Source organism: Pleurodeles waltl, chromosome 4_2, assembly GCF_031143425.1.
Source record: "Pleurodeles waltl isolate 20211129_DDA chromosome 4_2, aPleWal1.hap1.20221129, whole genome shotgun sequence".
Taxonomy (NCBI): domain Eukaryota; kingdom Metazoa; phylum Chordata; class Amphibia; order Caudata; family Salamandridae; genus Pleurodeles; species Pleurodeles waltl.
In genome coordinates, this window is record NC_090443.1 from 797,204,315 (window position 1) to 797,228,012 (window position 23,698).

Genomic DNA, 23,698 nt, shown 5'->3' on the forward strand with positions numbered 1-23,698 from the left:
TGACCATGGTTGGTGTTTAACCCATTTTTCATTTAAAACTTTAAAAATTCATATCTCTGGTTTCCCTTATTGGATTTTTTTGGGGGGTAATTTTGCTCATTAAGTTATTCTCTATTGTTATAAATTGGAGTGGCATTTTCCTTGTGTTGTGTTTTTTAATTTTTAAATGTTTTGGCACTTCAAGATTCTTTACATATTTTCTTAAGTTAAGAATCCTCTCTGTTATAGCTACCATGGGTTAATTCAGGTTTAAATTACTGAAATATTTACTACAACTATTACCTTTTGCTTCTGACCTCCTGTTTTGATCCTGTGTTGAATTTCATTTTTGCTGGCTTTAGGACTTTGGGCACTTTACCACTGCGTACCAGTGCTAAAGTGCAAGTGCTCACTGTCTAAGGAGTATTGGTGATTGGTTCATCCACAATTGGCATATCTGATTTACTAGCAAGTCCCTAGTATAGTGCACCATGTGTGCTTAGGGCCTGTAAATCAAATGCTACTAGCGGGCCTGCAGCACCGATTGTGCCACCCACAGGAGTAGCCGTCTCAGACCTGCCACTTCAGTGTCTGTGGGTGCAGTTTTGAACTGCTAGTTCAACCTGACAAGTGCACTCCTTTTCCTACATGCAAGGCAGCACCATGGGCAGGGTGCAGTGTACTTAAAGGGTAGGACATGTACTGGTGTGATTTACATGTCCTGATAGTGAAATACTGATAAATTTGGTTGTCACTATTGCAAGACCTATCTCTCCCATAAAGTAACATGGGGATTGTCTTGAAATACAGTTTAAGTGTAATTTCGCATTGGGAGCATATAGAGATATGGAGCCTGGGGTCTCTGAACTCACAATTTAAAAATACATATTTTGGTGAAGTTGGTTTTAAAATTTTAAGTTTGAAAATACCTCTTTTAGAAAGTCTGCATTTTCTTGCTTAACCATTCTGCGCCTCTGTCTGGCTGTAGAATACACTTCTGGGCCAGGATGACAGATGGAGTGTTTGTGAATTCACTCTAGACTAGGGTTCTGTAAAGTCGGTCCTGGAGAGCCGGGTCCATGCCAGGTTTTTAGCATATCCACATTTACAAAAAGGATGTTTCAGAAATCTATATTCTTCTAAATGTCGATATGATAAAAATCTGGCATGGACTCGGCTCTCCAGGACCGACTTTGCAGAACCTTGCTCTAGACAGTCACACAAAGGTAGCCGAGGTGTGCCCTGCATATCCTGATGGCTTTTTGAGCTAGGTTGGTGAAAGAAGCTGACACTTGCACCTGAATAGGGCTGTTACTGTCCTTACACAAAGCAGTCTCCTACCCCCTGGAATGTGTCTCGGGCCAGGTCAGGGAAAGAGTGGGTCTTGGGCACTACAAAGACTTCTCTTTGAAGTTTGCCTATTTCAAAGGCTGAAATGGGTAGAAGCACTGGAACTGTGACCCCACAAAGTTAGAATCCGTGTGGACTGAGGACATTCTACCAGGAAGAAGAGCTGGATGCTGTAGGAGGAGCTGCCACTCTGCATGTTGCTTTGCTGGCCTGTTGCTTGCTGCTTCTGTCCTGAGATTGAAAGGACAAGATTTTGCTTTCTACATCCTGCTTCCAAAGGTTCTCCAAGGGCTTGGACTGAGCTTGCTTCCTGTTAAGAAGTCTCAGGGACATCAAAGACTTCATTTGCCAGCACCGGGGTTCTCTTGCTGAGAGTTCTGAATTGCCAAGTGGTGCCAAATCCAGTTCCTGGGCCCTTGATAGTGAGTTCAGGAATAACCATGAAGAAACAAGCACATTCACTCCAGAGCGGCTTTGGAACCATCGCCATTGTTTGACTCCACGCCACCACTTGCACGGGAGCCGCGGTCCCCGCTGAGTGCACTAACCGTGACCAGCAACACAGGTCCGACACTGCCGCAGCACCTCCGAAATCCTGCCACATTGTGAGTTATGACTCCAACTCTGACGTGGCACCTGTGGCCCCATGGTGTCACCGCAACATCGCAAACTTGATGTCTCATGTCTTGACCTACTGGACTCATCGACCCCGCCTTTTGGTAAGGAACAGATGCCTCGCCATCAGTGCCGCATTACCTCCCCTGCAACCGTAAGGAACTGACGCCTCATCTCCCATACCTAGCAGAATGGAATCAATGTCTCATTGGCTCCAGCGATGCCTCACTTCCCTGACGCTGTGCAGTGTCTTTGTTTCCTCATTTTCCAAAGTACAGTATTTAGATTCTGTGCAAATCCAAGACTGGCCCACACTCCCTCGCAAGTGGCGTCGGACTGTTGGGAATGACTCCGTCAAGACGTTGTGATAGCCCCAGTTGTGTTTCTAAGCACTTTACTAAGGTTTAATCTTTGAAAATTTGTATCTTTGCTTGTATATGTTGGATTTTTGCCATTTTCATCTTGTGTTACCCAGATAAATATTGGCTATTGTTCTAAACTGATGTGGAGTACTATTGTGGTGTTTTCATTGTGTTGCTATGTGTTTTTATCCCATATTTATACTTTTTGACGCAAACCAGCGCCGGCGCTGGTTTGCGTCACAAATTTTACCGCCGGCTTACGCCATTCCTACGCGCCATGCGGGCGCCTTATTTAAGGAATGACGTTAGCCGGTGCTGCGGGCTGGTCTGAGTAAAAAAAAATGACTCAAACCAGGCAGCGCCGGCGTAGGGAAAAATGGGGGTTGTGTGTCAAAAAATGGTGCAAGTCAGGTTTGAGGCAAAAATCATGCCTCAAACCGGACTTGCGCCATTTTTTGACGCACAACCCCCATTGAAATGACTCCTGTCTTGGCAAAGACAGGAGTCATGCCCCCTTGCCCAGTGGCCATCCCAGGAGACTTCTGTCCCCTGGCATGGTCATTGAGCTCAGTGGCATGTAGGACGGCCCAAATTAGGCCCCCCATGCCACTTTAAAAAAATTAAAAAAATACTTACCTCAACTTACCTGTACTTACCTGGGATGAGTCCCCCCATCCATGGGTGTCCTCCAGGGGTGGGCGAGGGTGGCAGGGGGTGTCTCTGGGGGCAGGGAAGGGCACCTTTGGACTCCTTCCATGGTCAGAGACCATGGAAGTGAGCCCACAGGTCCCTTAACGCCTGCCCTGAGCCAGGCGTTAAAAAACGGCGCACATCAGGCTGTGCGCCGTTTTTTAAGGCCTGCCCCCTCATGTGCGTCAAAATGGCGCTGGAGTATAAATAAGGCGCACAGGCCTTAAAGTCATTTTTTGGGCGGGAACGCCTACCTTGCATGTCATTAACACAAGGCAGTTTCCCGCATCCAAAAAATGACGCACACAGAGGAATTTTGACGTCCGCAGGCTCGGGCGTCAAAGTTTAAATATGGTGCACGGTTTGTGCCGAATGTCTGTCAAAATGTTTGCCGCACATTCGGCGCAAACAGAGTATAAATATGCCCCTTTGTGTGTACAAATACTTTCACATTGCTTCTGAGATAAGCCTGACTGTTAGTGCCAAGCTACCAAAGCAGTGAGCAGGGGTTATCTTAACTGTGTGGATCCCTTACCGTGACTAGAACGAGGGTCCCTACTTGGACAGGGTGCAAACCAGTGCCAACTACAGACCCCATTTCTAACAGGAACTAACACAATAGTGACATTGTTACTTATGGTGGACTCCCACCTACCCAAGCTAATAATACACTTTTTTACAATACATTTTAGAGATAATGAAAAAGGATGTAAAGCCTAAACTGTTCAACTCTACAGAAATAAAAAGAGGGATTACTACTCAAGCATGTGTCTCTGGCCTCTGGATGTAAGCATCTCATCTTGGATAGGTGTTTTGGCACTATCACAAAGATAGAATTTTGAGAAACAGTTAAAAAGGCCATTCATTCCAGGATGCAAGGTCAGCTGGGAGAAGATCACCAGGGAAAAGTGGATATAGTTCTGAAAATGGCCTGGCCTTTTGAGTCAAAAGCATCTTGAATGCTTCTATGCAGGTAGATGACTAGTTTAATGAGGAGAAGTGCAGTGATGGGTACATTCAACCTGGGCCTCTAGGTGTTGTGCAATTATAGCTTTTAGCATTTTTAGTTCTTCAATTTACAAAACTGGGTTGAGTTTGTGAGGAGCTGTTAGCTTTGACTGTTCATTCTGGGAAGTGGAGTGGAACAGATTAATGTCAATGTGATGGCCATGTTGCGATAAAGAGCTGTCTTAGCAACAATGACCCTTGATATGGAGAAGGAATGAACAATTGGTTGCTGGGGAAGTGACAATGAACCTGGAGTCTGCCAGCTCTTCAAAGTTCTTGAAGAACTCCCTGAAGGTATTGTCATGATCTTTCTCTCTGGTAAGATGTTTCTGTATTTTAAAAACATGAGATTCGTAGCTGCTGTTAGAATGTTCCTTGTGACTTTTTTCACCCGACCAGTGAATTAATTTTCCATAGCACATTGACAGGTTGAAGCTGCATTGATTTAGCTCATAGAGGTTGCCTGTCTAAACTAAACTAAATTGTGGCATGATGAAAAGCAGCAATTGATAACAATGAATGGATAGCATGTAGACTGTTCTTGGAACTATCAGTGTCTGATTATCTGTGAAAAACTGGTGGGCTGCGTCCTACCTTGTGGGCATGGTCACCATGCTGGGTGCTGTAAACCGAAGGTACAAGAATGTCATCAATATGCTTGGAGTTGGCAGAGAGATAGGTCTCAGTGAGAAAGTGTACATCCAGAGTAAGTGTTACCGTGGTGCTGATGCTATCTGCTACATGTACAACTGAGGGTGGGCATGAATAAGCAGGATCTATAGTGTATGCTCTATATATTTATTGCCACAAGAGGGAATATGAAGGGTTCTGAATAAGGTTGTTGTTGGCACTGTGTGGGTATGTGTGTGTGTGTGTGTGCGCGCACGCGATTGTGTGGTGCTGTCTGGGTATGTTTTGGTCAGGTGATTGTAAATATGTAAGATGGTGGAAATGGTTCTGGGTGGGCGGATGGGAGGCACATGGAAGATGCTATGGTGGATGCTTTGGAGGTTGTAGCCCTGTGCATCTGCGCTTAATGCTTCTTTCCTGTTTTGATTTCTTTTACAAAATGCATTAATCTGAAATAAGATGACAGGACAGTGCGTATCCTGTGAATCAGCGTAACAGTGCATATAGAATTGTCTTGTTTCCAGGAAAACAATTATCCATTGACTATGGACTATTTACCTGGACAGAGGAAATGCTTTTATGTGCTCAACTATATGATTACAAGGTTGGGAGAGATTTAGGTCATGATCTTTGTCTTACCTCCCAAAATTTGGTGGAAGATATTCCAGAAAGGCATCATTTAGATAGAGCTGGGTTAGGTTTTGAAGCTGCGTGAAGCCATCTGGGAGCCTAAAAATAAGTTAGCAGTTTAGTGCTCACATATTAGTTGTCATAGTAACAGAACACAAACGTAAGTCTCTGCAGAGAACAAAAGGCATAAGTGCGGTACATTCCTGACTATCCCTTTTGTCTTTCACAAATGCATTGCATGTGTTCTTAAAGGCTATATTTTGCCGCCCGGCTGCCGACACAGATCATTTTAACCTTTTCATGCTCATGTCTCTGGATACAATATGCCTACATGCAATCTAACAGAATGCCATTCTCTTTCGTTACACTACTTTTCGCAGTCTGTTAAGGCATAGTGCTATGGAACAATACGACCTGTGATGAAGTATTATGGAAAACACAAAATGTTCTTTTCATTTGGGAGTGTTCACAAATCAACTTTCATCATAAACGTTATCGTATTAATCAGGCCGTGTTACGCGTGAAAATGAGGCAAGGTCTAATTATGACATTGTTTCTAAAAGTGTTCCTGGTCACTAACATTTTTGCAGCTTAATCTTAGGTGATAATTGGCTCATCTACCAACATTCTGTTAACAAATCCTTGCGGTCTAGGATGCATCGTTTCAATTTCAATGTATTGTCTCTTAAGTAGAAGACATCATTATTAGAACACAACATTAATAACTGCATAAAACACAATATATCTACAATAACAAAATACCAACATGATTTCGAAACGGCCATGTCTTTCTCTTTTTAAATAGCAGAGAAAAACACGTTTTTGTCTTAATTGGCTACTACAAGATTTTGCTTCCCGTGGTGACTGAACAGTGTAGTGCTCTCAAAGTATTTTCGGCCACAAAGATAAGTTTGCTCCTAAATATACCCCATTTATCCCTGCCACGGAATGCAAATGACGATCTGTGACAGGGGTAAATTCACTTACTGCTGCAAATTTCTCAGACAACAGAGGGAGAAATTTACAATGGTAAATCCCATGCAAGGAGCGGAAAAGGTTGTTAAAACATGGCATGGTTTATCAAGTAAATTTGCATGCTCCCACAAACATGTACATTTGTGGCCTTTCAAACATGCTTATCCGAACCCCTTCACTCTGGAAATGGTCATAAAGGTACTCCAGCCAAGGGCGGAGAAACTCCCATCCAAAATAAGAATGGGAATGAACAGCAGCAGCTCCTCCACAATGGCAGAGGAGTGTCGCCCCATTGGTTCAGAGCCAGCAGCAGATAAATAAAACAATATTCAAATATCGTATTTTTCTGCTGTTGGCTGAGCCAGTCTGTGTAGGGAGGGGTGGGCTGGGCCCTGGGAGAGGGAAGAAGAGAGTAAGTGCACTTAACTGCACATGTCTGTTTGGCTGGCTGTTCTAGACCGGCCAAACAGACATGAGCAGTTAGGCTTCTCTAGCCCAGTTGTATTTGACAGCCAGGTTGGAGAAACAACACAGACTCCTTGTGCCTGAGAGAGCAGCAAACCAGCCTGCTCAGGCCAATCCCCGCACTGCTCTCATGTTTGGTCATATCATGAGAGCAGCGCTGGGATTGCACAGGGAGTCTTTTGGACCAGAAGGTAGAGGAGCAGAAGAGCGCGAATCAGCCAGCAGCAGCAAGTAATTTTTTGTATTATTTATTGTTATTATTAAACCAGCTCCCCGTGCGCTCAACCCGTGCTGTCCCTGCGCCCCCTCCACCCGCCCCACCACTTTTATTTTGTGTTGACCGCCGCTGGGAATGAGGCATCCTTAGATTTACAGCACGTGTAGGGGAAGGGGTTTCTCCATGAGGAAAAATAATTTGACAGCAGAGAAAATGTGTGGATTTGCATAACAGATCCAATCCTCTCGCTAAGTAATATGTAGATTCATGCACAGGGGGTAAAAGAGCCCAGATAGTGTGTTACATGACAGTCCTAGAAGAACACCTGGAACCTGCACCTGTTACAGCTTCTGCAAATATTTGTGAGTTGACTGTTACCTATGACAGAGCCGTACCACCCAAAGGGATGGTGGAGTAGTGGTGTGCCAGGCTTGAACATTCTCAGACTGTTGAAAGTTACTTGCTTACATGCAGCTCATTTTTGTAGATGTGTGCTCCATGGAAGTAAGGTCCTTCCACTTCTGCTGCTTGAGGTAAAGATCTATTTCCCAAAATACATACAAAGCCAAGGCCTGGACCTGATAGCCCAAAAACAAGATATGTCATTTTCTGAACATATTATGGGGATGTAATAAGGGAACACGAGATAGCCATCATGTTTGTGACAGAGTATTTCATCAGCCAAGATCTAAATCAGGTCCCTAGTCTGATTGTTATATTGTGGAAATTTTTTACTTATCAGCTATATTAAAGGTCATCATCAGGACAAGGGAATTTGAGGAGCAGCTATACAGTCTAAAGAAAGCAAATAAGGAATTCAAAATCTAGAAAATTATACATAAAAATATGTATTAAGATTTTTGCAAAAAACATGGTTATTCTGAGGGCAGAGGGACTTACTGTGCCAAAAATTAGTAAGGAAACTCTGAAATAAAAGCACATTAATTAGGTATAAGTATAATTATCATAATACAAACTTTAGTGACAACCCACATGAAAGAGATGGAAGAATGGCTCTATACCAGAAATGTAATGACAAAATCAGCAAACGGCAGAGCTAACTAAATTATTGAGTTATATGTTAAAGATCCAAAATATGTATTTTGCTCCCCTAAGGCTAGTGTGCTTCCTGAGGTGTTTGGGAGACTGCCAGGTGACTCTCACGTAGGAACAGCCTGGGAGGCCTAATTTGTTACAGTAACTCACTAAACTTCATTTGGACTGAGGATCTGTGTGGACCTCTTTGATCAAAGTGCATTCCATTGTGTGCAGCCAGTGTTCTGCTTACTTCCTCCTAGCTTTTACTTCCTCCGAGCTTTCATCTGTGGCCATACTGTGGTTTTGCCTCACTGCCCTGCTACTGCCCCACCTCTGTGTGGAAGCCCCCAAGCCATCCCAAGATGTCCTGCACCACTGAGAAGACCCTGAGCACCATATAGCTCTAGCCAAGTGAAGGAAGTAGGGTACTATAAATATATTTAAGATATATGAGATATTGTTAAAAGTACAGTCAATACACAAACCTGGTTGGATAATTATACTTTGTTGTGATTGTGAAGACTGTGATGAACTATCCCTAGATTAATCTCTTGTACTTTTTCATTGAATTAAGCCTTAGACTGCTTGCATACGCTGACCCAGAGAGTCAAGGATGCTTATTAAGACCCATTTTCCGGTGTTAGCCTGAGTAACTTTGGTTGCGCTCATTAGGAATCTGGCACTCTCTCTTTTTGGGAAAGTCTAGCGTCTCCTGTAATAACACACTATTGGGAACCAGGTGGACCTTGGCTGAGAATGTTCAACAGAGGATCACTACAAGAGACATCACATTTGCAGCAATATTTAATTTTCAAGCTGATTAAAAACACAGATGTCATAACTTTAACAGATCCCCCACAAAGGACCCAGATAAGTGCTAAACACTTTATATTGAGAAAATAGAAAACAACCCTAACTTGTTTTTTAACATGTGATTGCTTTTTTTAATACAGCACAAAACACGTATATGATGCATATCAGCAGCAACAAAGTCTGAGACATATTTTTAACACTCATATCAGTCTTGATATAACCAATGCTAAGTGTTATTTCTGGCATACAATTATGTATGTGGAGCTAACGAGATATGTTCAGATGAACACTAAAGAGAGACAAATGGCTGATATATTGCTAGACCTCCAGAAGAAGAGCCAGGGGGCAATATAGCATATTAAATAAACATGTATTCTTACAGCAAATGAATGATGTACAGTTTGAAAACAAGGAAAATAACATGGGCTAAAATAAGTGTCTTCAAAAAAGGTTTCATTCATTTGAGCATCTCATGACCAATTCATGTTTTTTTGGAAATTAAAGGTAATGTGCTAGTTTCCCTCAGCATAGGCAGAGTGTTATGTCTAAACCCTGAATTCCGGTGTATAAAACACAAGTTCTGTGGTGGTATTGCCTAGCCGAGTCTCCCTGCATATTGAAGATACACAGATTCCTTGCAGGGGTGGTGCACTAGTCTCATTTGTAATGGGACACGTTTGTTACCTGCAACAGAAAACTGGCTTAAAAGCGAGTGATTCAGAATGTAATAAAAAGAAGTACCATATATCCACACACGTTGCACTTGTTGTGCAAAAAAGGTGGACAGTCACTTCTTGATCAGAGTGACATGGGATTATTTATATCACATTTTGCTCTTGGATTGAAAACAGAGATCAGTATGCATATACAACAGAATGTGCTTTGCTGGCAGACAAAAACGTTGGGCAATATCCTGAGATATGCAAATTATTGTGGTGATAAACTGGAAAGGAAGCAGAAGAAACTTAAGGAGAAGTTCATCCTGGCTCAAATTAAGTTGGCACAGAAGGGCTTTCAGAAACAGTAATTTGGAGGGAATCTGGTGGAATGTAGGGTGTTAGTTTTCAAGCTGGATTTCAAAATGTTCAGAGAGGTATGATGGTGCCACAGGAAAGAGGCCAAGGGGTTCCGGTTGATCTGAATTCTAGTGTAGCTGTTGCAACATTGAAGAAAACAACTCCTTGTCATTTTTGTCACAGGATGGGGCATTGAAAAATGGAGTGTAGGCTTAATCCAGATAGAATTAGTGGTAATAACCAAATGCAAGGAGGAACTCAAATGCAGATGCAAAATGTACCCATTCAGCAAATTAGAGTGCCAATACAGACACAGGTTCCAATGATGCAAGTTCCACAAGCCCCAATTGGCTTCACAAAATATGGGTAACTCCAGGTTTAACATGAATGTATATGCAAACCCATTCCAGAATCAGAACTAGAACCCATTTCAATAGCTCCCTATGTTAGACAGTGAGAGCGTTGGCTCTGACAATTCACAATGATGGTGCCTGAGGGAAGAGGAAGATTGCATACATGGCGCAGTCTTGGAGGTAGACCAGAATGGACCATTTGTAGAAAGTGAGGTGAATGGCCACTAAATTCCATTTCTTATTGACATAGGAGCTACCCGTTCCATTGTTAGAACACCTGAAGGCCCATACCTACCCCTTTTAGGAAAGAAGATACAAGTTGTAGGAGCTACACAAAAACAGATAAGAAATCCAGTTCCAGAAGAAGCCCCAGTAAAAACAGAAACATTGGTTCATGGTGGTGATTTGAGTTCTGTAAATGTGCTAGGAAGAGATTTGCTGTGCAAGTTAAACTACACCATTTACTGTACACTGGATGGGGTTGAGTTGAAAACATATAATGGTGTAGAACCAGTCCACATTAAAATGAAGCCAAATTAAATTTTTTCGAGAACACCACCATACAATTTGCCCCTTAGAGTCAGTGGCAGGAATAACATCACTAATTGAAGACATGTTGAGAAAAGGAATCCTGAGAAAGTTTGTTGAAAGCCCTTGTAATTTCCCTATTATAGATTTACAGAAACCCAAAGGTAAATTTAGAATAGTACAGGATTTCCGGAAGATTAATGACATTGTTGTTCCATGTTGTCCTGTCATACCGAATCCAGCCACCATTATTTTCCAAATTTCGTGCACTGCTGAATGGTTTACCTTTGTGAATCTCTGCCGGACCTTCTTTTTGATCCCATTGGATAAAGACAGCTTAATTGTTGGTCTCTTTCACGTTTTGACAGAAAGTTTTGGCCTGGTGCTGAGTTCCACATGGGTATACAGAGAGTCCTTCCACTTATTATTTTTTTTTATAAAAATATTTTTTGGCTTTTTTACAACTTAAAAGTAAAACAAAATTCATTTACAGAATGACCCACTATGGTAATACATTGCCAAGTCCATTCCAAAACTTTGACCCTCCCCCAAATACAGCAGATGCGACAGCCTCTTTCTAGCCCTCCAGTCCATGATAGTCCCACCATTTTCTAAACACTTTATTATATTTCTGGGGATAGCCTCTTGCTTTGTAAACTGTTTTTTCTAGCTTGCCACACTAGTCCATGCCTCTTGTTCATGCCTTTATTGAAGTGGATGTGGGAAATGTCCAACATCAGGCAATATATCTTTAAGCTACTATTGTACTTAGGCCAACCAGTTACCTATGCCACTGGACCCACCCATGTCCTCCATGATGCCCACCAGCGTAATCTGCAGATGTGGTTCAATGAGGGACCCCACAACTGCAGAAAGAACATTTACAAGAGTGAATCAGAAAGCATGTATCCCTGGGCACTTGCATATTACAAGAAAAAGTCCCTCATGGGATCTTGGCACCTGTTACAGGCTGGGGAATCATGAATGCCCACCCTCCACATGCAACAGGGTGTCATGTATGCCTGGTGCCAATACCTAACTGCACCAGGTGGAGTCTAGTGGATATCACCAGTATCCGAGGGGACATGCAGGCGTCTCTCCAATCTGCCTGATACAGTGCTCCAACCTAACTCTCCCATCTCCCTTTCAAATCTAGTGATGCAGGGGAGTGCACTACTAGTGACCTGTAAATCTGGGGCACCCCACCCTTGCCCAGGTGACATAGCAGTTTGCACTCTAGGGGATTGTACCCAGGAATGTTTTCTAATTCTTCCTGGTAAGTGGAAAGGGCGTGGCGGAGTAGTAAATCGCAGAAGAATTGGCAGGACGGCATGTGGAATTCAGTCCTGAGGTCCTGAAAGGACTTCTTGTGGCGTCTTTCCCAGACATCACCTATCTTTGGGAGTCGTATAAAGTCCTAGCCTCTAAACACCTCCACAGTTGACACTTGGGCCAAACATTTGCTCTCCCATAACAGAGTCTCCAAGGTGAGTCCTTCAATTTTTAGCCAGCAAAATCTTGAGTCTCTGCCTTGTGATTCAGTTCTCATGCCATACATTGATGACCTGCTGGTGGCATCATCCACTAAAGTAGCTTTTAAACAGGATATATTAGTGTTTAAAATTGAGTTTCTAGTTGGCAGAGGTATGCACCCTGTTCAAGTAGGGATCACAGTCCTAGTCAGGGTAAGTCAGTTACACTTCCCAAATTAACCTGTGCTCACCCTCTTGTAGCTTGGCACACAGGAGTCAGGCTTAACATAAGAGGCAAAGTGTAAAGTATTGGTGCTACACTTAAATTACATTAACACAGTGAAAGACACCACAAAGTCTCGGCATGAGCTTAGAAAAATAAAGAATATTTATCTGAGTAAAACAAGACCAAAACAACAAAAATCAAATAAGTAGAACGCAAGATTCAAATTTTTAAAGGATAAACTGCAATGTACTGCTTTAAAGTAAATAGCGCTAAAATGTTACTTTAGGTCGCTCTAGACCAGGTTAAATCCAAAAATGAGCTGACGGTGAAGGAGGGGAGGCCAGCTACAGGACTCATGCAGGGCTCCCTGAAAAAGTAGCTCGGATGGAGCAAGAGTCAGCGTCGAAGACTCAATGTATCAGTTCTGATTCACGCAGTAGGGCAGATGCATTGTTGTTGAGCTTCACACTGGGTCCCACTTCAGTGTCAAATTCCTTTTGATGCAGGCGATGCGTTGTCATCAAGCTGGGCAGCGATGTGTCTGGATCAATGCTGCATCATCGTCGAACCTTGCAGTCAGGTATTGCGTCATTGTCAAATTGCCACTGTGTTGACTTCAGAGGACACTTCATCAGTTCCGAGCAGCGCAATTGCCTTAATGTATATATTTTTGAAGAGAAACAGCTGCACAGTCCACTCACAAGCCCAGGACTGGATTGGCACCTCTTGGCAGGGTAGGACTCACAGAGGGCAGAGTCCAGCAGCCGAAGCAGAGTTGAGGGAAGTCTTTGAAGGCCTTGAGACTTCCAGAGCAGGAGACAGGCCAACGAGCCACTGGAGTTACTTGGTTCTGGGTCTGAAGATCTCTTCACGTATATATAATTATTATATATATATATGTGTGTTTGTGTGTGTGTATATGTGTGTGTATACATAAAATAAATAAATGAAAGCTATAAATAAAACTCAAATTATAAATAAGTAAATTAAAGTTAAACAAAATTAAATAAATAAATAATAATAATGACTAAATAAATTAAAGAAAAATAAAATAAGGAATAAAAATGTATACATATATAAATACAATTATAAATATCTTGTAAGCTTTACTGTGTCTACCCAAGACCATATGTCATGTCTCTATCAATCTATCTCCGTCCCCACTCTAACTCATCCCAAACCCATTCTACTACTTTCATCTCCAGAATAACCCTGCCTAAGCTCCTCCCTCCTCTTCCATATCTAGCTCACCCAAACCTCACTTTACTACCATGATCTCACAAACAACCCTAATAAATTCTCCCTCATTTGACTCATCCAAAACCCCTCCTGCTACCATGATCTCCCTGACCCTTTCCACAGACTTTTCCTTCCTCCATCTCTCCTTTACTCATCCCAAGCCTCATCCCATTACTATAAACTCCCATTTAACACTTCTGGATTCTTCCCTCCTCTATCCCTCCATTACTCTAGTCAATCCGATTAATAAACTCACATATCCTCTGCTCAAATTAACTCATAAAAATACTAAAACTGAACTCATATTTTTCTATACTAATCCACTACTAATTCCTCTTGGGTTCCGGCGTAGCGTGCTACTCTCCAAAAAGCGCTTCGCCACCTCGTCAGGGGTAGTAAGCGCTATATAAATACTATTACAATATTACAATATGCCTCTTAGTTTTACTTGTCTTGGTAGTGAAAAACTCCAAAATGTATTTTTCACTACTGTGCGGCCTACTATTCTCGTAGGATAGCTTTGAGGGTTGCATAATACCTTTACTAAGGGTAATTGCTGATTGAGTAAGGAGTAGGACTGTCATGACTTGTAATAATGAATCCTCTTTAATGATAAAGTTGGATTTATGATTATAAGTTTTAAATGCCACTTTAATAAAATTGGCATTTTTCTGCTCTTAAGCCCTGTCTGCCTGCTGCCTGTCTCCAATACGTGTCTGGGTTGGGTGACAGCTGGGCTTCATGCATTCCCTCTATATAGTCACACTCAAAGGGAGCTGAGGGGTTGCTGTTTACATCCTGATGGTTCATCACCAGGCTGATGGGTCTTCCTAAGCTAGATGGGAGGGCAGAGCTGACCCTTGCACCATAATAGGGTTCTGGATGCCCCCACACAAAGAGCTACATAACCCTTATAGTGTGTCTGGAGCCAGGGCACAGACAGGAGGACCTGTGTGCACTTCAAAGCCCCTCTTTGAAGTCACTGCCACTTCAAAGGCACCACTGGGTATATGAATTGGACCTTATACCCTACCAAATCAGTACACTTCTGGATCTGAGGATAGTCTGCCAGGAAGAAGGACTGCTGTGCTGCCAAAAGGACTGCCACTCTGCGGGGCTTTGCTGGACTCCTGCTTTGTTCTTCCTGCCCTTACTGCTCTGCTGTCAGCTGCACTCCTTTCCTGGGAGTGAGAAGGCCTGGACCGGCATCATTCAGATTGAAAATATCTATCAACACAGGCATACACAGTCTATTGCTATTTGAATATGGTGGTTATGAAATAATGGGCCAACTCTTGAGTAGTCTTCTGAAGACAAGATTGTTATCCGTGGATCTTATATCTAGAGGTGATGAATTCCATAGTTTGGCTGCTTGAACGGAGAAGGAATTACTACCTGTAGTCTTTTTCTTGTATGGTGATGTTCTAAGGCGGGGTGCCAATCCTGAGTGGAGGTTTTTTTGTTGAATGTATTTGGTTATTTTGTTTCTGATAAAAAGCGGTCCGGTTCTATGTATAGCTTTGTGTGTGATACAAAGCAGCTTGAAGGTGGATCTTCTGGCAACAGGTAACCAGTGTAGTGCTCTCAAGGCAGGGGAGAGGTTGGCTTGTGGCTTTACATGTAATAGTAGCCTGGCAGCAGAGTTTTGAATATGTTGTAATTTTTTCATAATAGATAGAGATGATCCATTGTAGAGGCCATTGGCATAATTCAGTTTGGATAGTACAAGTAGCCTGCACCTTGTGTGGAAATCTGAGGTGGGGGAAGCTGCGTCGCAGAGTCTTCAAGGTGATGAAGCTTGTTTGTGCTAATTTGTCCACTTGGGCATTCATAATTAACGTTGAGTCGATGGTAATGCCGAGATTTTAACGCCCTTGGATAATTGAGGAGGTGGTCCAAGATCGTCAGACCAGGAGCACAGTGGGTCATAATTTTTCCAGTCACCACATATGAGTATTTCTGTTTTGGAGGCATTTAGTTTGCGATGGCTCCAAGTTATCCACTGATCAACAGCTCTGAGGCAACTGAGGATTTGTGAGTTTTCAATGTGGGGCATTCCAATTTAAGTAGTATTTATGTGTCATCTACATAGTTGTAGCATGCGAGTTGAAAATCATTGATCAGTTCTTGTAATGATATCATGTAGATGTTGAAAAGCAAAGGTGAGATGATTGATCCTTGGGGGGGCCCTGCTTTTGTGAGATAGGCTTTGGATGAGAAGGAGGGAGAATAGATAATATAACTTCTGTTTTGAAGATAGGATGTAATCCAGTTGAGAGCAGTCCCTTCTATGCCGGATTTGAGGAGTCTTTGAATGAGGGTATCATGATCAACCGTATCAAAGGCAGCCGAGAGGTCCAAGAGAAGTAGTGCAGCAACTCCATTGCGGTCGACTGTGTTTTTAAGATCATCCCAGATTGCTAGGAGTGCCAATTCAGTGCCTCTTCCTGGCCATGAATCCAGTTTGGTAGTCTGAAAGTATGGAATTGTCTTCAATGAATTGTGACATCTGGCGAATGCTGCTCTTTCTATCAGTTTGCCCAGGAAAGGTCCATTTGAAATTGGTCTGTAGTTGCTGGGGTCCTGTGGGTCTAGGTTTGTTTTCTTTAATAACGGACATATGTATGCCTTTTTCAGGTCTTCAGGAAAAGTTCCTGTAGTTAAAGCGTTGTTGATTCTTCTTCTTACAGATGTGGCAGCAGAAGTAGATAAAAGAATGTTCTTAAAGATGCATGGTGGACAAGGGTCAGAAGGGCAACCGGAAGGCCTGCTTGCTTTGACCAAATCCATAAATTGACCTTGTGATATTTTTTGAAGACTGTAGAGGCTGGTTTGGTTTATTCTTTGAGGAGATTTTAAGAAAGGGGTTGGCGCTGATGGTTTTCTTCTGCTTTAAATAGGAGTCCAATGTGTCTACCTTGGTTGTGTGTGTAATGAGTTGCCAGTTTGTTTGTGAAATCTTGAGTAGTGGGATGACTTCCTTCCATGCATTTAGGTTTTTGAAATTCATTGAGAATTTTGTAAAATTCTTTGGCTGCAGATTTAGTATTTTGTATTCTGTCTGAGTAGTAGCTTTTTTAGCTTTTTTGATTGATGATTTGTATATTCTTTTAAGTTTGTGTAGCTGCAGTTTGTCTTGAATGTTGTTTGTTTTGAGCCAGGTCTGCTGCAACCTTCTGATTTGTTGCTTTATCTTTTTAAGTTCTGTGTTTCTCCAAGGTGTTGGTTTTCTTTTGTCCTGTTTAGGTTTTCTGAGTGAAATTAGGATATCAAAAGCTTCTTGTAGTCACTCATAAAGTTTTGAAACAGAATTAATTGTATCTATAGTTGTGTTGGTTGTTAGTTGTGTTTCTAAGTCATCAAAATTGAGTTTGATCCATGGACGATAGGTGCATGTATGTAAGTAGTTGTGGGGTGTGTAGATTTGTGGTGTTTTATGTCGGAAGGTTATCAAATAGTGGTCTGACCATGTGGTTGGTTTGATGCTATGAATGGTAACCAGTTCAGGCTTAGCAAAAATGGCATCTGTGATGTGTCCAGTGATGTGCGTGGGATTGTGTACAATCTGATGTAGGTTCAATGCGACTAGGCCAGTGGTGATAGCTTTTGGATGGGGCATATTGGGTTTGTCAAACCAAATATTTAGGTCCCCAAGAATGCATAGGTTTGAGTATAATGTAATAAGGTTTGAGACTGTATCTAGAAAAATGTCTGGGAATGTTGCGTTGTTAGGTAGAGGTCTATAAAGGAGGAGAAAGTTACAGGAGGAAGTTGGAGTAGGGTGGCATCTGGTGAGGAGGGCTTCACAACCTTGTACGGAAATGTTGTCTGTTTTTCTGAGATGTATTGCTTGTTTGAATATTATTGCTAGTCTACCTCATCTCTTGCCTATACGGTTTTGTGTGATGGTTTGATAGCCCGGAGGAACAGCTTCATGCAACACTGGGGCCACGTCATTTTGCAACCATGATTCTGTTATGAATAGTAAGTCAGGTTGTGTGTCTATGAGCAGGTGGTAGATGTGGTGCTTGTTTTTTGAGAGTGATCATGCATTTATAAGCTGGCAGTTTAGAAAAAGTGTGTTACTGGCGATGTTGTTTTGTTTAGGAGAAGGGTAAGCAGTATATTTTGAGCTTGTAGCTGGTGTGTTGTTAGTTGGGATAACTGTGTGAGGGTCACAATAGTCCTGTTTTTCAGTTTAGTACTCCTCTTCCAGCATGCTCAGGAGGCATTTTGTTGGGTCAGTTGGGTCTGTGAAGTTGTTAAGAGTGGCATGTTGTTTATATTGTTTACGTCAGCAAATATGAGGCAAAGCAGGGAAAATATTTTGGGGAAGGCCACCCTAAGGCTGTCATGTCTGACAAATAGCTTTGCTCAATCACTTTGCTTAGAAATGGATATAAAGGCCCTCATTAGGACATTGGCGGTAAATCCCACTTACCGCCACGCTGACTGCCGCCAACTTACTGCCGCCGCCGCGGTTATCCGTTCACCATATTATGAGACACACACACCAATCGGTCACTATTCAGCCACACACACAAATCCGCCACACCAAAGGTCAGTGATAAACTGGCGGTATCAAAACCCACACCGTCACTCCAACAGAACAACTCCCACCACATTCAGACCCATGAATCACCACAGCGGACATTCAACGGCTGTAAACCATTGGCGGTACATACCGCCGTGCTCAAAATGGACACCCATATACAAAACAACACCACATTGGACAATTAAAACAACACACACCTGACACCCATACACACACCACACCCACACCACTATAAAACACATACCCACATTACCCACAACCCTTTACCATTACAAACAATTGCCAGCAGAGAGACATCAAGACCACAGACACAACCAGAGTCACACACTAAACACACCTATACAACACTCACGCACCCCATATCACACACCCCAACACTTTACCCAACACACCCTCACTCACCTACACACCTCACACAACAACCATGGCACCACAAAGACATCCCCGCTTCAAAGAGGAGGACCTAAGAGTCATGGTGAAGGAAATTATCAGGGTAGACCCACAGTTATTTGGAGCACAGGTGCAGCAGATATCGATAGCTAGGAAGATGGCGCTATGGCGGAGACAGCACCCAAGAACTAGGGATGACATCAGGAAGAGGTGGAATGACCTACGGGGGAAGGTACGTTCCATTGCAGCAAGACACCAGCTCGCTGTACAGAGGACTGGCGGTGGACCCCCACCTCCTCCCGTACAACTAACAGCCTGGGAGGAGCAAGTCTTGGCAATCCTGCACCCTGAGGGCCTGGTCGGAGTCAGAGGAGGACTGGACTCTGGTAAGTCAACTCTCTACTACTATCACCCCCCTACCTGCATGCCATCACATACCCCCACCCTCACTCCCATCACTCCATCACTTCCTACACACCACACCATCACATCTCACTCATCCCAATGTCAAGCCCTGCATGCTCTACCAATGCATGGACACCACTCACAGCCCTGCATGGACACTTATCATTAAAGCATGCACACCATAGAGAACTAACAATCCCACCATACACCAACAAATACAAGTAAAAGCTGCCAGGGCAAATCCAACCAAAGAGGGATGCACAATAGGTCAGACACAGAAACCATAACACATAATTTACATCCCCACAGGTATCGCAGCCAATGTCAGCGGTGAGGAGGTGCCAGCAACATCCAGTCCCCCAACTGAAGAGGCCCACAGTGATGACAGCAACTCTGGTCTTCAGGATCTGGATGACCAACCTGGCCCATCAGGGACCTCTGGACAGCTGGTTACCCAGGCCCAGTCACACACCACCACAGAACCTCCCCCATAAGGAAACACCACCACAGCACCCACCCAGCATACCCACACCTCTGTTCCCAGGACACGTCAATCAGCAGTGTGTCGACCTCTACTGGGACCCCAGGCCACACCTCATACCCAAGACAATCAGGGATATGGGGTCAGTGGAAGTGGGCACACGGTTCAGGAGACAGAGGCACAGGCCAACAGAGAACCTGGGAGGAGTGCTGTGCACCAGGGGGAGGACAGGCCCAGGGAAAAGACTCTCCAGAAGGCACTCTCAGAGATCCTGGGAGCCTATCAACATTCCCAAGACACGATGTGCCATATCCTGGACAACATGCAGGAGAACAGGCGGCTGCAGGAGGGACAGTACTAGGGGATCAGGGAGAACTTTCAGGCCATCAACAACACCCTGATCTCCATAACAGGGGTTCTGGCAGACATGGCCAACAATATGAGGGAGGCAGTCTCACATCAGGGGTCCCCTGCCACTAGCCAGACATCTGAACAGCCTTCCACCTCCACTGTCACTAGTGGCCAGGAGGCCCCGCCAAAGGTTCACAGGCCACCAGCACCTCTCCCCCAGCAGAAGGAAAACCAGCCCTCAAATGTTCCCTGCGATCCAGACAGAAGCCAGAGACACTTGCCAAGATCCCCGCCAGGAAATTAGACTCTCTTGATTGTCATCCTTGTGTCCTACTCTGTCACCCTGTCCACTCTGAACTGCCATTGCTCCCCTTCCTATGTCCCCTTGGACACTGCACCTGTGCTACAAACAGACTGGAGCAATACCCTGGACTTTCCTCCATCATCACCCCATCGCCTTGCCCCTCTATTTCTTAGCACTTCAATAAACACCCTTGAAAGAAGTCTGGAGTATGTCATATTTTCAGTTATGTATTCATTGAAACAGGTACAAGCATTGCAACTCAACTATACTGAAAATGAACATAGATTAATGACCTGTAGCTGGCTGCAGTGATCACACCAGCAGTATTTGTGAGGTCACCAACATCTGCAAAATGAATTGCCAGAGGGAAATATCAGCATGCCAGTGCCACACAAATTCAAACTAATGTCATTGAAATAGGAAGTAACTGTCCTACCTGTGTGTCATTGGAAGTATTGTCTGATCACTGATGTTCTGTTGTCCTCATCCTCATCCTCCTCATCCTCACTGTCCACAGGGCCCACTGCTGGCACACGGGCATCTACAACCTCCTCCTCCTGCAGAAAAGGCACCTGGAGTCTCAGGAGCATGTTGTGCAACATGCAGGATGCAACTACTATCTGGCAGACCTTCTTGGGTGAGTAGCACAGGGATCCACCTGTTAGATGGAGGCAACTGAACCTGGCCTTCAGGAGGCGATAGGTTCTTTCAATTATCCTTCTGGTTCGCCCATGTGCCTCATTATAACATTATTCTGCCCTTGTCCTGGCATTCCTCAAAGGGTTCTGCAGCCATGATAGGTTTGGGTAACCAGAGTCACCTGCAAATACTGAGGGACAACATTTAGCCACAAAACTATTCTTTATGGCCCACACCATACCCATACACCAACATCTACTGGGTAGGAACCAGGGCCCATTGCATAGAACTCATTTTACTGTGGCCAAATCTGCAACCTGGGGAAATACAATGTAGCTGCACGTGTGTTTAAACAATGCAGACAACACTCAGCACTATAGAGAACATTGGCTGTGACATTTCTGCTGCCAAGCCCACTGTTACTTGGAAAGAACCAGTTGCCAGGAAATGGAAAGCTGATAGCACTTGCACAAGAGGGGGGATCCCAGTAGGGTGACGGATAGCAGATATCAGGTCAGGCTCTAATTGGGCACACAGCTCTGTGATTGTGGCCCTATCCAGTCTATAGGTGAGTATTATGTGCCTGTCCTCCAGAGTAGCCAAGTCCACTAGGGGTCTGTACACGGGGGTATGTCTCCATCTCCTATTCTTCTGCAGCGGTAGCAATCTATGGGGCAAAAGAGTGAGGACCCGGGCAGAAACTGAACAATGGAGCTACAACAGAACTTTGCATGCTGTCATCTTGTAATGGGTAAGTGTGATTTGTGCATTATGTCCTAATGTCACCAGTGATGCAGCAATGTTGAAGGGCCTGCCCGCCCCCGAAATGGTGTCTGCCTGTCCTGTGTGGAGGGACAGGTGGAAGTGAGGTCATTCTGCTGACGTTGTGCGCCGTTGTGGGAGGCGGCTGGGAACAGCCGTGCAATTCCTCATTGGTTGACATTGTCCCCTGTGGGGTACAGTGGCCAAAGGTGATGTACGCCGGTGGTGACTGCCATTTTCTAACTGATCCCTAACTTGCTACCTGATCATCCACAGGAGAGGACCTACACTGCATGTGCTGCTGTGACCTGTGTCTGGAACCCATAATGGCCCGTGTGACTAGGGAAATGGCCCCAGCCTTCACTTCGGAGGAGTTGAAGAGACTGGTGGATGGGGTCCTAAGCCAGTATGGACTGCTGTATGGATCTCCAGACCAACAGGTGAGTACACTGTGGGCAAGATGCATGTGGCATGAATGCATGGAGTGTTGTGTGTGAAGGCCTCATGTAAGGGTGGTAGGTGGTTGTCCTCAGGGCGGCGATAGGTTGTGTGCTGGGCCATGTGCGTGTAAATGGCGATGTGAAGGGGAATGGTGGGCCATAATTGTAACAGGCAGGACTGTTTGTCTAAATATATTTTCCTGTGTCTATTGCCTCTGCAGGTCAGCGGCCATCAAAAGAAGGGTATATTGTGTGCCATCGCCAAGGAGGTGCGGACCCTGGGGGTCTATGGCAGGTGGAGCACCCACTGTTGCAAACGGCGGGAGGACCTGAGACGCTGGTCACGGAAGACGGCGGAGGCCCAGCTGGGGATGGCCTCCAAATGAGGAAGGGGTGCCCGTCGAACCCTGACCCCTCTGATGGCCCGCATAATAGCAGTGGCCTATCCTGAGCTGGATGGGCGCTTAAGGGCATCACAGCAGCCAGAAGGGGATGAGTACAGTGCCCATCATGACAACCTATGGCTGGGGGGGGTGATATCTGGGTGGGGGATGTGTGTTAATGGGTGCCCCTAGGCCAGGCCTGACATTGCAGCGTAGGTCCCCTGGTGGCTAGGGTTCATAAGGGCAAATCTTGCTGCCTAGCTCGTATGCATCCACTACTGGTCAGGGCTCCGTAGGTCCCAGGTGTGTTGCAGTTGGCGGTGTGTGCCCCTTGGCTGCTAACTATTTCTCTGGTAGTGCTATGGCATATTGCATAGGCCTGTTCCCTGTGTGTGAGGGTGCTGTGTACGCCAACGGTGGTGTTGGTGCAGCCACTGACCAAGTGTATCCTTTGTCTCTTTCCCCCCTTTTTGTTTTGTCATCCTGTCCTTATGTGCATTAGCATCATCTGGCAGAGGAGCAGAGGCCCCAGAGGCAGAGGGAGCTGCATCCCACAGGACCCAGAGTGTGAGGGCAGAAGTGGGATGGAGGGCGAGGGGAGCACCACAGCGGAGACTGGAGGGGACAGTTCAGACACAGATATCTCTTCCGATGGAAGCTCCCTGGATGTGGCGGACACCTCTGTGACCACCCCAGCTGCAGGTACCACCGCCACCCCGTACCAGCACCGCCCTCCCAGTAGCCCCTCGGCGAGTTGCCTGTGCTCGCTCACCCAGGAGGGTGGGCATCTCCTTCACCCCAGGTACCTCGGGCCCTGCCCCAGTTAGCCCTGCTGCCCTAAGTGAGGAGGCTATTGACCTCCTGAGATCCATCTCTGTAGGGAAGTCAGCCATTGTGAATGCCATCCAGGGCTGGCAGCCCAGATGCAACAGGCTAATGCCTTTCTGGAGGGCATTCACACTGGATTGGCGGTCCAACAGAGATCAATCCAGGCTCTGGCCTCCTCTCTGATGGCAGCCATTGTCCCTGTTTCTACCCTCCCCCCTCCAACTTCCTCTTCCCAGTCCCATTTTCCTCAACCCCAACCCATCCCAAGCACACAGGCAGATGAGCATGCACACAAGACAACACACAGGAGTGGTACAGGCAAACACAAGCACCACACTTCATCCCACAGGCACTCACACAAACACCATCCAGATGCAGACACATCCACTATTTCTACTGTCTCTCCCTCCTCCTCCTCCTCCACCTCCCACCCAGTTCCGTCCACACTCATGCCTGCGTGCACTACATCATCATCCACTACCAGCATCACCACCACACCAAGCAGAACACACACCTCACTGGCAGACACCTCCACAACATCCATGCACACGTCC

General features: G+C 44.9%; 1 protein-coding gene across 1 annotated transcript in view; it reads right to left on the reverse strand.

Annotated features, from left to right (window-relative positions):
• LRRC7 (leucine rich repeat containing 7) overlaps nucleotides 1–23,698 on the reverse strand; it is a 1,681,735-nt gene that overhangs the window by 993,724 nt on the left and 664,313 nt on the right. The window contains exon 7 of the mRNA XM_069232450.1: nucleotides 5,274–5,363. Coding sequence (XP_069088551.1) covers nucleotides 5,274–5,363 — 90 coding nt within the window. The remainder of the gene's footprint in view (nucleotides 1–5,273; nucleotides 5,364–23,698) is intronic.